The sequence below is a fragment of the Peromyscus californicus genome, unplaced genomic scaffold (genome assembly GCF_007827085.1).
Source record: "Peromyscus californicus insignis strain IS unplaced genomic scaffold, ASM782708v3 Scaffold_3__1_contigs__length_106647218, whole genome shotgun sequence".
NCBI lineage: Eukaryota > Metazoa > Chordata > Mammalia > Rodentia > Cricetidae > Peromyscus > Peromyscus californicus.
The window spans coordinates 62879577-62895174 of NW_026294551.1; the positions used below are offsets into that span (position 1 = coordinate 62879577).

The 15598-nt window shown below is 57.8% G+C and overlaps 1 protein-coding gene across 7 annotated transcripts in view; it reads right to left on the reverse strand.

Moving 5' to 3' along the window:
- Positions 1 to 302: 302 nt before the first annotated feature.
- Rai1 (retinoic acid induced 1) overlaps positions 303 to 15598 on the reverse strand; it is a 102612-nt gene continuing 87316 nt past the window's right edge. For all 7 annotated transcript variants that reach the window (XM_052757327.1, XM_052757326.1, XM_052757323.1 and 4 more), the window contains 4 exons: positions 9558 to 15123; positions 6222 to 6315; positions 1666 to 1715; positions 303 to 1468 (listed from right to left, as the gene is read on the reverse strand). In XM_052757327.1, the coding sequence (XP_052613287.1) occupies positions 1454 to 1468; positions 1666 to 1715; positions 6222 to 6315; positions 9558 to 15107 (5709 nt within the window). In that variant the 5' untranslated portion in view covers positions 15108 to 15123 and the 3' untranslated portion in view covers positions 303 to 1453. The remainder of the gene's footprint in view (positions 1469 to 1665; positions 1716 to 6221; positions 6316 to 9557; positions 15124 to 15598) is intronic.

Below are 15598 nucleotides of genomic sequence, written 5' to 3' on the forward strand. Positions count from 1 at the left end.
CTTGATGGTCTCAGTTGCCTTTGCCCCAGCCCCTCAGCAGGTCCTGGGGTGATCAGGGCTGACTCAGCAAACCTCAAAGGCCTGTTGTGACAGGGCTACATGGTCTCCCTGTGTGTCTGGAGCATCCCACACACAGTTTCCTGGTCATCTCTTTGTACACCTGGCAAAATCTTGAACCACAGTCAGGACCTGAGACCACATAAGTCTACAAGCACAATCGGGGATCCCTGTTTGTGTCCCCAGGCCCTTCCCTCCACTCCCAACCCCCTAGGGAATCTGGTTGGCATCCACAGGCCACAAACTTCCAAAACAATCGTGGTATCTTTATTGACTTTTTTTTTTTCTGAATGCAATGACTGTTTTTTTTTTTTTAACTCTTAAGGAAAATAAACATCTTTTAGAAACAGCTCGATACACACAATCTTCAGTGTGAAGCAATATACTAATAAGAACACTAGTTGTCTTAACATTTACAGTCTTCATATATATTATATATATGTATATGTATACATATATATACACTATATAACGAGGCCAGATATAATACACACGTTTACCATTTTACAGTCATATGTACAGGAAGTTGCAGGGAAAGGGGGCTGCATCAGGCCTATTGAAGCGTGGACAGAGCTGAGAACACAAACGGACAGGTGGGGACTGGCCGTGGTGGTGGCAGCGGCGGTGATGGTGGTTGCATGAGGAAGGGGCATCACTAGCCCCTACCCCGGCCAAGGCCAGCTTAGGGCTCTGTGCTGTGGAGCACACGACGCACAGCAGCGACACACAGAAGCGAGCATGTTCCCAACATATATACATTCTATGTAACATATATATAGAGGGGTACACAGGTTTGTACACGAAGTCTAGCGCTGTCCCCGCCCACGAGCCGAGTGAGCGGCAGTCCCTGGAACCCACGGTGGTGCATTGGGACGGCTGCCTAGAGGGTAGCCAGGCCGTTTCCTCAAGCTTCCAGACTGGGCTCCAACTGTGGGGTGGAAGACTGGAAAGGGGGCAAACAGAAGCCACAGGGCACCGCCCCAGGCCAGCCCACATCAGGAACCGCATGGCCTGAGTCCAGGCCGGCCACGACCCTGGGCAAAGCCTCGGGGGCCAGGGCAGTATTCCCCCATTAGCCGGGCCTCTCCAGAAAGGCTTGGGTCCTGCCCCACGTCGTCCACCGAGCCAGCAGCGCCCTCGGCCTCTTCCCAGGGGGCACAGCTTGCATGCCACGTCGTTTCAGAACTTGCAGGGGACTTGTACCCCGCCCGAAGCCGCGTGCCCCAGGTCTAGCCGCCCGGTGGCCTGCCCTCGCCAAGTCTGGCCTGGAACAGGTTTTCTTCGCAACCCGGGCGTCACGCCAGCGCCCGAAGCAGCCGGAACCAAGACCCGGGATGGGATCAAGGACCGGCTGTGGGCGCAGCTCCTCTTCCTCGGAGGCTCGGCCACGTGGGAATTACAACGGCTGCCTCTGTGGGAGGGACAGCACGTCACGGCCAAGGCCACCCGCTGCCCCCCGCCCTAGCCCTTCCACGCGAGGCCCTGCAGCCCATTCTGTGGGTTGTGGGAGAAGTACCTTAGGGCCCTGGCCGCGCCCCCTCTGTACCTTCTGGCAAGGCAGGGAGAAACTGGGTTGGGTGGGGGGACTCCAGGAGCCTGTTCACCTACCTTATGTTTGGGGCACTTCAAAGTAAAATTCTCCTCAATGAATGTGCAACCTGTGAGCAAAGAGAAGTTTCTGTGGCGATGCAGGGTAGGCTTGGCTGCCAGTGTGATTCTGAGCACCCAGGGATGCAGACCTTCTGATATTCTCCGCCCCTCCCTACACTCCGAGAGCTCCAGGTCTTGCCACCCAGGGCCTCTCCCCACACAGAACAGACTCGTTCCCTAACATGCCCACTCCCCCATGCCTTATTGTACACGGCTACTCCTGCCCCAACCTCGTGCACAGCTGTCAGGAGAGGCCCTTGCTCAGAAAGCACCCAGGACTGCTGGGCGGCTGATAACTGGAGAGTCGAGTCTCAGGTTCTGACAGGAATGTCGGCTGCCGAGCCTCGACCTCCACTTGGTAGAAGTCACAATGTCACCTACTGGGTGCTGTCATGGGTACCCTTCCTCATGTTCAGATTGACAAAGCCACAGGTCTGGATGAACCCCTAGACGCCCAGAGAGGACAGCGAAGCACAACCAGCTTCATGCCTACCTGGGCAGTGTGGGGCTGAGACCTCCTTGCCAGCTGCCATCCACCCTCTTGGGCCCATCTTTCCTCCCTTCTCTGCCACTGACCAGGGGTTCACCTCAGCAGACATATTCTCCCGTCTCGTACTAGGGATGGTGCAGAGCCTGCCTATATTCCCCACCCCTTTTTACAGTATTTTTATTTTATAATTAACAATTTCCCATATCAGCCACGGATTCCCCCGTCCTCCCTCCTCCCACCCCCTCCCTTTTCTCCACCCAAAGAGGAGGGGGAATGTTGCAGGAGAGCTTGTCTTCTAGGTCAGCTGCTGGTAGGTGCGCTGAGGCACACACTTCGGCTCTGGGGCTGGGCTGGACCTAGGTTCCCACACAACCTAACCAGGGGTGGTTGCTCCCTCCCAGTCAGCTCAGCCAACTATTATCCAACAGTAAGAGCAGGGACTGGGGGCGGGGGTGGGGGCAAGCAGCTTTGGGACTAATCCAGATGTTCAGCTTGGACCCTACGCTGTAGCCAATGAGCGGCAGAAGGGGATAGTCAGTGGTCACCTTACTTCTAGCAACCCAGGAGGACACCTAGGAGAGGCCGGCCCCATGTGGTGAACTATTCCTGTACTCCCTAGGCACGTGGGAGCGGGCCCCTCTGGCCTCTTCATTTGCCCTGGCTGCCGTTTCCAGGGTTCTACCTCTGTGACAGCTGTGCGGCGGTGCCCCTACCCCCAGTGCTGAGGACACGAGCCCAATGGGGACAGCTCCAGTGCAGCCTGACCTCAGGGCAGCTGCTGCCTGGGCAGGCAGCTCCTCCTATTGCGCCCCACCCTTAGCTACACAGCGCTGCCTTTGGCCAACAGAACACAGGTTACAACAGCCTTGTTACCTGTTCTTGGTATGTGTGTGCCCAGCTGCTGCCACAGGATGCGCTAGGCCAACCACCTGAAGCAGCCAGCACTGGCCCAGCTGGGGACTGCCACAGCAGCCCACCCTCTGCAGAGCCTGATCAAAGTATTAATGGTGTGCTATGTAAGCCACCAAGCTGGGGGTGCAAGGGCAAGGATCTTCCCCCTCCCCCACGTGCCCCCCCCCCCCCCAGTGACCTATTTTGTCACGCTTGCCCTGCCCAAATCAACATTTTTGTTTTTCCGAGACAGGGTTTCTCTGTGTAGCCCTGGCTGTCCTCAGATTCACAGAGATACATCTGCCTCTGCCTCCTGAGTGCTCGGGTTAAAGGCGTGCGCCACAACACCCAACGCCAGGCCCAAATCAACATCTTAGAATGAGGAAGCCAGGCGTGACATACCCATGTCTTGTTTTCTCAAGTCTTGTGAATTCTGTGGTTCTACCTGCACCAGGCAGTGTCCTCTTCTGCCTGGACCACTGTGGAGTTCACCAGCCTCCACCATGTCAATGTCTCAGATTCCTGTTAGCTGCTCAAAGCCTGGTCTACAGTCCCACCACTAACTAGCCATGGCTCAACGCATCTGATGTTTGGAGACCTAGCTCCAATGTCACCTGTCTGGAATCTTCCCCAGATTCTTTCCAGCTCAGACAGAATGGGTCTCTCTTCTGAGCATTTTCTCCTCATCTGATGGGAGAGTATTGTCAAGAAGACAGAATTTGGAATAACCTGGAAGATGGGTCTCTGGGCATGCCTTTGAGGGATTATCTTTTAAATTTACATTTATGGGTGCTTTGACTGAAAAGTACTTCTATGCACCACATGTGTTCCCGGTGCCAGTAGAGGCCAAAAAGGGGGTATCAACTGCCCTGGAACTGGAGTTTCAGAGGCTTATCAGGACACCGTGTGGGTGCTAAGTCAAGCCCAGGCGCTCCTGCAGGGCAGCAGTCCTGCCCAGCCATCTCCACCCGTGTGAGGGAGTTATCTTGATTAAGTGCAGTGAGAACATAGACCTGCTGTTCTCTGTTGCTTCTGTGTTTTTTAGAGTTATTATTTTGGGAGGGTGGGTCTCACTATATAGCCTTGGCTGGCCTGGAACTCATTCTGTAGACCAGGCTGGTCTTGAACATGGAGATGTTTGCCTTTGCCTTCCAACTGCTAGGATGAAAGGCATGTGCCACCATGCCTGGCATAAGTTTTATTTTTTTAAATGTGTGTATATGTATGTTTGGGTGGGTATCTGTGTGCCCTGCAGTACTGAGAGAAGCCAGAAGAGGGCATCAGATCCCTGGGCAGCTGGACTTAAGGTAGTTGTAGGCCACCAGGATGTGGGTGCTGGGAATGGAACTTGGGACCTCTGCAAGAGGACTCTTAACTGCCCAGCCATCTGAGACAGAGTCCATCATGTAGCCCTGGCTGACCTGGAACTTGCTATGTAGTCCAGGTTGGCTCCAAATATAAAGACATTTGCCTGCCTCTGACTCCCAAATGCTGGGATTAAAGGAGTGTGCTACCATGCCTGGCTCCTTTCTGCTGCTTTTTTTACTTTTTCTTTTTTCTATGTAGCCCTGGCTGTTCTGAACACACTCTGCAAACCAAGCTGGCCTTGACCTCACATGAGAGACACCTGCCTCTGCCTCCCAAGGTGTGGATTAAAGGCATGTGCCATTATCCCCAGCTCTGCTCTCCGCTTCCTGACCAATGTAGTGTGACCAGCTCCCTTAAGTCCCTGTTCCTATGACTTCCCTACTGTGGTGGCTTGTGACCTGTGACTGAGCCGAAACTCATCTGACCATCTCTACGCTGTTTTTGCCAGGGCATCTTATCACAGCAACAGAAAAGTGACCGAGACACCTAGTCTACTACTGTGCTTGTCCTGTCTGCTCCCTTCAGGCTGTGAGCCCCTGGGGAAGCTGGACAAGCTTGGAGAAAGCAGAGAAAGCCAGAAAGCCCAGCCTCTGTGGCTGTGGGTGAGACAGTACACAGTAAGGATGTAGCTAGGGACTGGGGGGCAGAAAGTGAATTGCCACATGGTGACTTGGGCTGAGACAGGTTGGATAGCGAGTGAAGCCTTGTACTTAGGTCGAGTCCACATTCCAATACAGGTCACATTATGATGGAGGCAAAGTCAATGAAGACCCCAATCCTGTTGAGGGTTAGCAGCTCAGCACCCCTGGAAGGCTGTCACCATCTGAGGCCCTGTGTGGCTTCCAGGGTGGCTTGGCTGGGGCTAATGCTGAGGATCCACTGGGCAGGCAGCACTGATGGCAGGTCACTGCTCAGACTAGGACAAATGACCAGGCCAGAGTTGAGAGGGATGGAGGGCTGCGACAGCCTGACCCATGAGGCTGTACTTCCTGGGTGCTGCTGCTCTCATGAAGAGCGGTTCACATTCCAGCTCTGCAGATGGGCCTAAGCACAAAGACTGTGTGATGGGCACAGGAAGAAGGGCCACCAGGGCTGGATCTGGATAGCAGTGGTGCTGCCATTCCCAGTGACCGGATGCTTTCTCTACAGACCAGTGCTGCAAGTTTCCCACTTGACGGGTTAGGGCTGGGTTTCTTGGTCCTGTGGCCCACAAACAATGAATGAGTAGGAACGAGGGCAGGTCACAGGGGGTCTGTCACAGACCTACAGACCTGTTTCAGACTTTGCATGGCCAGTCCTGATAGCCAACATGCCAGCTGGTCTATCTCCATTTTGACCTAAATTCGCCTAGCTTTATTTTTCTGTAGTAAGTGTTGGGGATGGTGTCTCTGGCACTCAGGTAGTGTATTGGCACATTCTGTGTAGGAGCACAGGATGGTTGCCCTCAAACAATCTATCACTTGAGACACCCTCTCAGCTCCCCATTTGGTTTGAGTTGGTATATAACCTCTCTTCTTCTGTTGAGTGTACTCCTATTCATCCTTAAAAGGCCATGCCCATTCACTTTCCTTCCTGAGCTCTTTGCTCAGAGCTCTGGGAGATCCTCAATCTGGTAGGTAGGGACTGACCCATTTCCACATCCTGGAACTGCCAAATGCAGGTAGAGGCCAAGAGAACAAAGAGAGAAAGAATTGCTGGGGCAGGTGAGGGCCCTGGGAGTCCCTGGGGTCTGGGTTGGAACAGCTGTACCCAGGCCGGCTCTTACCTGTGTCATTGGCACAAGGGTAGTGGTAGGTGTGGATACATCCTTTATAGGAGCACGAGATGGTTGCCCCGGCTTCATGACAGCTGGAACATGGCTGAAAAGAGAGGAAGGCAAGTGAGTCCTTGTGTGTTCCAGACAGGCCCCACAGCACTTCTGCCAGAACGGCCCTGTGATGCAGCATGGGAGGAAATGCCCTCGAGGGTTGGCCCTCTGCCACCTCTTTGGGCTGGCACACTGGGTGGAGGACCCTCTTGGGCTAGTGGTGCTAGTCACCACAGGGACCATGGCTGGCAGCCACCATCTGTCAGGTGCTGCTTACATGCTGGCTCTGGTGTGTCCTCATCCACTGGCTCCTTCGAGCAGCAGCAAGGGGCGTGGCTTTCCCTGACCTCCACTTTCCAGCTGGTGAGACAGGCCCCTTCCATGGGAGAGAGCAGCACTCTCTACCCAATGGCAGCAGCAGATGCACAGAAATGAGCTGGGGGAAGAGTTGACATATGACCCCCCGCCAGAGGCTGAGCTCATGTAAATCTGATGCCCCCCCCCCCCAGAACATGTCCAGCCCCTGGCTGGTCTCCACAATGACTTCAGCTGGGCTCGGAGGCTGTGACATAGAACAGGGCAATGACGAGAAGGCTAATGGCAGAGTGATAGCAAATCTTGGCATAGGGAGGGATGAAGACGGGTCCCAGGCCACCTCTGCTCCCAAGCCTATCATCACAGTGGACAGTGAGGTAGGAGGGAAGCAGAGGACCTAGAAGGCTACTACACAATTCAGCAGGTAACAGTCCACCGGGTGCCGGGCATGGCTGGACGTCCTGGCACAGCACCCTCTTCTCCAGGCCAGAGAAAACAGAGCTGGGAACAACCCGGAAGCTCAAAGTTCCAGGGGGACCCAGAGCCGCAGCCCAGCAGGTCCAGGCTGCACCGTCAGGGTGGGCTCTGTCCAAACACTCTGTAGCTGGAGTGGCTAGTGGGGGTGGGTCAGCAAGAGAGGAAGACCTCCATACAGAGCTTCCGGATGAGCCTCCCGAGGACCTGGGGCCCTACGTCCACCTCTTAAGCCACTAGAGGAAACTGAGGCACAGTGGGAACCCCAAAGTAGACCAAATCTCACTCACAGTGGCCTTTGGGAGTACGGAGAGATTTGAGGGTAACTATGCCCCCACCCCCCCTTGTGGCAGATAGTCCCAAGCAACTCCTGAGGCAGGACGGCTCACGGCAGATGTGAAGACACGAAGGCACAGAGGATAAGACTGTGGCTCTTGGCCCCAGTTCCCTTACAGGGGGCACAGCTGATCAAGCGGGCACCACCCCTTGACCCGGGCACCCAGAGGCCACCAGTCTCCTGAGGACCCTCTCTAGCCAGGTAATGAGGTACATGATGATAAACTGAGGATGTGGGCAGCCTGGGTGCCTAAAGGCCTGGAAGGTAGGCATGGTGGGCTGAGATCTAGTGGAGACTGTAGAGGACAGGGAAGACCAAAGGCCTGGCCAGTGTACTGGGTGGAGCTGGCATTCTGGGGCTTGCAGAAGACACGAGGCCTCCTAAAGTTAGACTTGAACCAGGGTCTGACTGGTTCATGGAGAGAGCAGTGAAAGAAGCCACTGAGGCAGGAAGCAATGGGCTCAACTATGACCCTGCAAGTCACTCGCCAGGAAACCCGGGATACCCTAGCCTATCCCCCAGTGTATCTGGGGGGCCATATCCTATGAGCCTGCGGCTGTGGGGGACAGCCTGGCAGCAGGCCCCAGCTGCCAGTAATGAGCCAGCCAGGCCCACCTCTAGCAAGGAGACACCTTCAATATGCAGCCAACCCTTGTCCAATGAGAGCCTCTCCTGGCCTTCCCTGTTACCCTGGGGTGTAGCAGCATTGACAGGGCTCAGCAGTGAGCAGCTCCAGCTCCAGCTGTGACCCTGTGACCCTTACACCCTCCTCAGCTCAACAGGATGTTCTGTGTGTGCCAGAATGGGCAACAGGAGGCCAGAAGCACAGGGCCAGACCAGGGAACAGGGGCCTTTACCTGCACTCACCAATGTTTTTCTGGTAGGAGCCCAGTGCTGGGGTTTGGGAACGAGAGGTGACTGGTCCCAGGCCTGACCCTGGATAATGCAGGGTATCAGGTCTCCCACTGGACAGGGGTTCCAGGATTGTTACTTTCCAATGAAGGGACAGACAAGACTATTTCAAGGTAGCTGTAAAGCTTAAGTCATCATGGAACCAGTGGCAGGCAGGAACATGGGGTTTGGTGCCCGCCTGCTGCTGCATGAACTGGCTGAGGTACTGAGGCTGTGTTGCCTTGTGTCTCAGGCCCTTCTCAGCAAGATGGGTGGACAACAGGGCCCAGAGAGTCTAAAGCCATCAACATGGACAGGAGATGCCTGGAGCCTGGAGCCAAGGGCAGCATCCACAGTGGTCCCCAAGGTCAAGGATGGGGCCTGGACAGAGTGCTCCTGAGGAGCTGGGACAGTAGAGTGTGGGGAGGAGGGGGGTCGCTGGCACAGGCACGGTCCTCTGAGCTCAGCTGCCCACAGTAGACTGAGGGAAGGAGGGAAGGAGGAAATCAACAGAGCTGTATGGATACCCAGGAAGGATGGTGTGGAGGAGTGGGCCTGGCAGCCTCGCTGCTCAGGGCATGATCTGAGAGGCAGGAGTGGCTCTTCTGCCCTGGGGTCAAAACTTCAGGGGAACATGGGCTCTGGAGTGGCCTCTTCTAGTCCCCTTGGTCTGAGGAACCTTAGCTGCAGCCAGAGCTCAGCACGCACTCTCCATCCCAGACTTGTGAGCCCAGATACAGCCCTCAAGACCAATGTGTTAATGTACCAGGTCCTGTGACCGTGCCCCACGGGAGGAAGGACAGGGCAGAGGCAGATGCATGCAGCGGTCCAAAGTTCTTGGAAGGGATGTCTTAGAACTGGAGGGTTGAGCTTCGGGGCTTCCGTGGCCAGGTAACCCAGGGTTGCCCAGAGCCAGTGTCCCATGCTTTAGCCACATGTTGTTAAGAAGCTATCCCATGTGTCCCAGTTCAGGGAAGATCAGGCCACCTCGGCATTCAACTCAAGAAGGGCTCTGTCTCGCCAGGACCCGGCAGCTCCAGTTTTGGGTAGTGTGTGTGGGAAGACTGGCCCAGTGGAACACAGAACTGTGGCCCCAGGAATACTTGAACTTGCCTCCACACTCCCTCAAGGGACTCCAGGGCCTGGAGATTGCACCCTGGCTACTCTTTGACTACAGGCACAAGTAACCCACAATAAAGCACTGGAGACAGACACCTCGACTAGCCTCTTGGTACTTCAAAACCCCATCCCCTACCCCAGCTGGCCTAGCTTCTTACCATGTCCACAGCTACCTTCACGGCCTCCTGCAGCCCAAAGAGCTTCCCGGCCACCAGGTACACCCCGCTGGTCCACACAGCACAGGCCTCATGTACCCAGTGTTCCTGGGTGTCCCCACCAGGTTCTGCAGGGGCCTCTTTGCTGCACTCATGTTTGCGGCTCTTGTCAGCTGGGACCACCTCCTCACCCCCGTCCCCCTGACCGTCACAGCAATAGCAACTCTGCAGACGTCTGGACAGGCCCCGGGCACTGGTGCGCAGGGAGCCCTGCTTGGCAGGGTCAGCTGGGCCATCAGGCCTGGAGAGCCTCCCCAGGGGCGTGGCGGCGGTGATGGTGGTGGTGGTGGTGGTGGTGGCGGCGGCGGCGGCGGCGGCGGTCGTGGCAGCAGTGGTGCTGGCCGCACATTCCAGGCCTTTGACTGTTCTCTCGAGAGGCAGAGAGGCCTCCTCAAAGGTGCCTTCCAGCCGCACCTTCTCCTTGAGTTTTGGTTTCTTTTTGGGGAGGCAGTGTTCAGGGTAGTAGGGGCCACAGAGGTCCCCGAGGTCCTTGAAGTTGGCCGGGTTTTGGCAGAGGCAGCAGACAAGGCAAGAGGTACTCAGGGCCTTGGACACCACAGGCCCCAGATGCATGGTGGAGGAGAGGGGCAGGGAGGGCCTCGGCTGCAGCGCAGAGCCTCCAGGGAATGTGGTTAGAGAGGTCCCAGCTGGTTCTGAGGAGGAGGAGGAGGAGGCGGAGGAGGAGGAGGCAGCAGAGGAGGCCGGCTTCCAGTGAGGCTTGGGCTCGTCCCCCGGGGAGTTGACGACTGTGCATATGGTGGTGTACGCATCTCGCTTCTCCACCCGCACAAAGGGCGAGAAGGCTGGGGTGCGGCTGTCTGCCCTCAGCCGCTTGCAAGAGGAAATGTATTTGAGTCGGATCTCAGGCTCTGCAGGATCCAGGGGCAGTACCTGCTGCTGCCGTCTCCGAGTGGCACGTCCCTTACAGGGCGAAGCATGGGTGGTCTTAGCCCGGCCACGACTGAGGCGCTTCCGCTTTGAATAGCTGCTATAGCTGGCTTGGCCTGGCTGCTTCTGTGCCCTTGTCTGGGGCTGGCAGGGCCGGCCTTCAGGGGGCTGGGAGGCCAGGCCCAGCTCCTCTGTCTTTGGCTTCTTGCCTCCTCCACTGGAGCTGTCCTCACCTCCACCCTGAGTGCTGCTGGCCCTGTCATGGGTAGCAAGGATCAGAGTTTGGCCAGAACAGGGCCGCTTCTCCAACAGGCCTTTAGAGGGTCCCAAGGCCCCGGTCCTGCCTTTCCGGCTCCTTTTCTTCGGAGCTCGGGCAGCCCCTAGGGATGGCAGGGTCTCCGGGGACACGAAGGCCTCAGCTTTGGGACAGTCAGCAGCAGAGGACAGTTTCTTACTACTCAGGAGTTTACCTTTTAGGGACCTGCTGGCAGCATTTCTGCACAACGGGTCAGCTCCTGGAGCTGCCGGTAGCATCTGCCCAGGGCCCATTCCTCCTAGGCCCTCTTCTGCCCCAGCTGGACTGCCCCCGGAACGTTTCTCGGGTAGGGCTGGGCTCCGGGGTGTCCCAGGAGGAGCCCCTGCCACTCTGCAGGCGAGTTTCTTGAGCCCAGGTGAGGTGATCTTCTGTACGATGGCCTCCAGCTTGAGGCCACGGCCCTTCCGGGGTGGCAGCACCTTGGTCCTCACAGCACTGGGCAGGGATGATGGTGTAGCCAACCCCATGCATGCAGCAGGTGGTTCCAGGGGTGGGGGTGGGGGTGGCTCCCCGCTGCCCCTGGGCCTGGCCCTCTGGGGTGAGGCCATCCTCCTCAGGAGGCCAGGAGAGCTCTCAGCCCTTTCCTCTCTCCCATCCAGTCCACTTCCGTTGCTGCTGCGCAGGATGAGGCTTCGCTTTTTGGTGGGGACGGGAGCCATGAACGCCGACTTCCTTTTGAGAGTGTGGAGAGGCCGATCTGAAAGCTTGCTCCCTGTCCCAGGCTTGGGGACTTTGACCCGCTGGCTCACCCGGCCTTCCTTCTGGGGCCCACTGGAGACCTTGAATGCGGTGGGTAAGTGGTTGTTGGCAGGGAGCTTCTTGGTGGCACGGCAGTCCGGGATCCGGCTCTCCGAGGGCCGCCGTCGTTTGGCATGGAAGACCTGCTGGGGTTTGGTGCGAGACCGGAGGACCATGGAACGCTGGTCCTTTCCAGGGATGCTGGGAGAGTCTGGCTCCTTGGTCTTGGAGCCCATGGGGCTGCTGTCCGAGGCAACAGGCAGGGCCGCAGGGTTGCTGGGGCTGGAGGCGGCCTTGGGCGATGGTTTGCCGACCCGCTTGCCGGACTTGAAGGCGGCGCGCTGTTTGCCACCCAGTTTGTCGGGAGGTGTGGGGGTGGTGGTCAGGCCTGGAGGCCCAGGAGTTTGGGGCTCACTCAGAGCTGTAAGGGAGCGAGTACACATTCTGGGGAGCCCTTCTGACAGCCCCCGGCCTGGGGCTCCAGCCCCTTCTGCCTGTCCCTGGGGGGGTCCCGTGCAGGACTCTGGGAGCAAGAGGTCTTTGGGAAGTGCTGGTACCCTGCACGGAGAGTCTTCAGCCTCAGGCAGCCCCCGGTGGACCCGCCGGCTCCGTAAACTTTTACCCCTCGGCACAGGCTCTTTCTTAGCAATGGGCACCTCAGGTACAGCAGGCTTGTTAGGCTTCGGGGCCAGGGAGCCTTCTGAAGTGGCGGAACTACCTGGGGCTCTCTCCATCTCTGGCCCATCTTCTCCTGGCTTCATATGTGACAGTGAAGACTCAAACCAGCTCTGGACCTTTGATTCAGCACCCACAGAGGGGCCCAGTAGGATAGCAGGCTCCCCAGAGAGGTGACATTGGGGGGCCCAGCCAGCCTTGGTGTCCAGCACCTCCTCTGCTTCCTCCTTGGTGCAAATCAGCGGGGCCTTGGGGGACAGTGGGTCCTGCAGGCTGGGCCTCTGCTCAGGGCTACCCAGCAGTTCACACAGGGAAGAGTACTCCTCTTCGGCCTCCAGGTCCTCCTTCCTGCCAGGCGGTGGCAACAGCGGCAGGTCCCCAAAGTCAGTGGAGGAACAGCAATGCCGGCTGTCCTCCAGCCACTGGTCAGCTTTGCCCACCTCAGGGCACTGCAGCAACCCACCCACTTCCTCCTTCACCCCATCTGCCTCCTGCTGCTTGAAGTCCCCAGACAGCACAGCTGCCGGCTTCCCGATGGCATGCTCTTCCTGGAAGCCCAAGCAGGCAGGGGTCTCGTGTACATCTGCTTTGCCGACATTGTCTGAGGCCTTTGCACCCTGCTCCAAGCCCTTGGTGAGCTCACCAGGGTGGAGGCCCCAGCGAGGACAAGCATCACCCAGATTCTCCTCTGGCCAGGCAAAGGGGTTGGCACTGTCCACAGAGCTGGCAGTGGTCGTGTCTGGAAAGCAGTCAAATGCTGCTGTGGTGGGGTCTGGAGTGGCAGCTCCAAGCAGAGGCTTGGTGACAAAGGACAGGGGACTGGTCGTCTTCTTCGGGTCAGTGGTGGCAAAGGCCACAGAAGGGTCTTCAAACAGCCCTGGGCTGAAGTCCTTGGTGCTGCCACCCTTGTCCAGCTGCAAAGGCTCGGGTAGGGTTTCTGGTTCCCCTGGCTGTGACCATGAAGTCTTGGCCACAGTGTCTAGGCAAGTGCTGTGGTTCCCCAGTGGGAAAGGTGACTTGCCATTGTCCTTGGGCAGGCTGGAAGCCTCAGCCCAGGCCTTGTCGGCCTTCTCAACGATGGCTTCCTGAAGCCCCAGGATCTCAGAGGCCAGATCTTCCTGTGCCAGGGCACTGAGCAGCAGCCGGGGGCAGTCTCGCTCGCCTGCCACAAATTTAGAGAAGCTGTCCAGTGGCAGAGTACTGTGCAGGCTCTGGAAAGAGTCGTCAGACTTGGTGGACATGTCGTCAGGTGAGGTCACAGAACAGGTGGACACAGACTCGGGCTTGGCCTTGGAGTTGTTGTTGACCCTGGCAGGACTGCCGCGGGCCTGGCTGCAGTAGAGGAAGCTGCGCTCTAGTGGGTCCTCAGAGCCGCTCAGGTAGTCAGTGTCCTGTGGCTCAGCATGAGTGGACTGTGGTGTGCTGCTCGGCGGCTCAGACAGTGGTGTGCCTGCCGGCTCAGCTGAGTAACCACTGCCCTCGGGGCTACAGTGCTGGTTCTTGTGCTGCTCCGGAGTCCTAGACACGAGGCTCTTGACCCCTTTCTTCTGGGGCATGGCAGCTTTGGACAGCAAGAGTTGCTGCACAGTATTGGAGATGTTTTCCACCTGTGAGGTGAGTGCTGTGAGGCTCTGCAGGCTGAGGTCCGACAGCAAGGTTTCGGGGAGCTTCTCCTTTTGCAGGGGCTTGCAGTTGCTGACCTGGGGGTCCACAGAACTGGCGGCATCCGTCGGTGAGGGATTGAGCAGGGGCATAAAGTGGCTGTGGTCTGTGATGCCTGTGGGGAAGGCCCCCGTACTAAGCGGCTGCTGGCTATAGGGGAAGTTCTCCAGGTTGGGCATCAGTGGTGACGGGGTGGAGCTATAGGAAGGAGAGCGACCCACAGAACGTGCAGGGGAGTGGCTGGAGCTAGGGCTGAAGGTCTGGTAATACTGTTCTGGAGTCCTGACAGCTGTGTCCGGTGGACAGTAGCCCTGGCCTTGCTGTCCATAGTGTTGGTACTTGGCGAGGTTCTGGTAGTGGAGAGTTTCCTGGGTGTGGTGCCGGCCTTGAAGTGCCTGCTGCTGCTGCTGCTCATAGCCAAGGCGGCCCGATTGGTAAGCGTGAAGACTCTGGACCCGCTGTCCTGGGGCCAGGCTCGCATTGGCACTCATCGGCCTGTCGTGAGGCTGGGCAGATGGTGCTGTGCAGCTCTTGTAGGAGTGGGCCCCCTGCCCACCGCCCTGCACTGCTGGGGCGTAGGTGGAGGCGGCAGGGAAGGACTGAGAATGCTGGGGGAAGTGGGTGCTCTGGGGGAAGGGCAGAGGGGAGGCAAGGTCATTCTGTGGTTTCTGCCTTTGGAGTTTGGGGTAAGCCAGGGGCTGCTGAGGCTGTGGTGGGGGGGCATGCAGGCTGTGAGTCCGGAAGGGAAGTTGGGGACCCTGCTCAGGGTACTGCCTGTTTGGGGGCACCACCGTCTTCTTCATCAAGTTCTCCTCATACTTGCTCACTGCCCCTGGCAGGGGCTGCGGTTGGGGAGGTGGTGGCTGTGGGCCCCCCCAGGTCTGAAGACCCTCCTCGCCAGAGTAGCGCCCTGGGTAGGGGCTGCTGTCTTGAACATAGCCGGGGAAAGCCGGCCTCCCCTGCAGGGACTTGCTGCCTCGGTGGTACTTGTCTGCAGCTGTCGTGGCCACTGTCCCAGGTGGGCCGGCACCACCCTCGTAGCCTGGATAGGGCTGTGGGTTGTAATAGTCCTTGGCCAGCAGCCGCTGCCGATCACAGCTGAGCCCAGCCTGACCTGGCTGCCTGTAGTTCTCCAGGCGCGATGTCTCCTGTGAGGTTGGTGGGTAGTTTTGCTGTTTGCCATGGAAACCACACCTTTCTCGAAAAGACTGCATGACTCGGGCCGGTTATCTGGGAAGAGAAGGGGTGGTGCAGAGGGAAAACAATTCAGATGGGCCATGTTCCACTCTCTGCCTCAGCCAGCACCCCTCCCGGCCACCTTCCCACCAGCTGTGCACATATCGACAGCCTCTGGGTCTGGGAGATGTGCTCCGAAATTCTGCTTCCACGGTGCCTGCAGCTGGGTCGTGCTAAGGAGGACTGCCACGGACATGAACAGTCCAACAGAGCTACACAGACAAGTCACAGGAACGACCCCCCCCCCCAGACTCCTCCTGCCAGCTCCTCCCTCCAACCCTTGTCTGCACCACCACGCCTAGCCCTCACAGACAGTTCAAATTAGCAGAGTAATTCCACTCTGTCCCCTGGGGTCCAACTGGATCCCATACTCTTAGTCTGTGAGTGGACATACTTAAGCATGACCCACACACCAGGTACTCATGAGGACCTCCCCAATCGGGGAGAGCCGCTCGCAAGGCCTGCTATG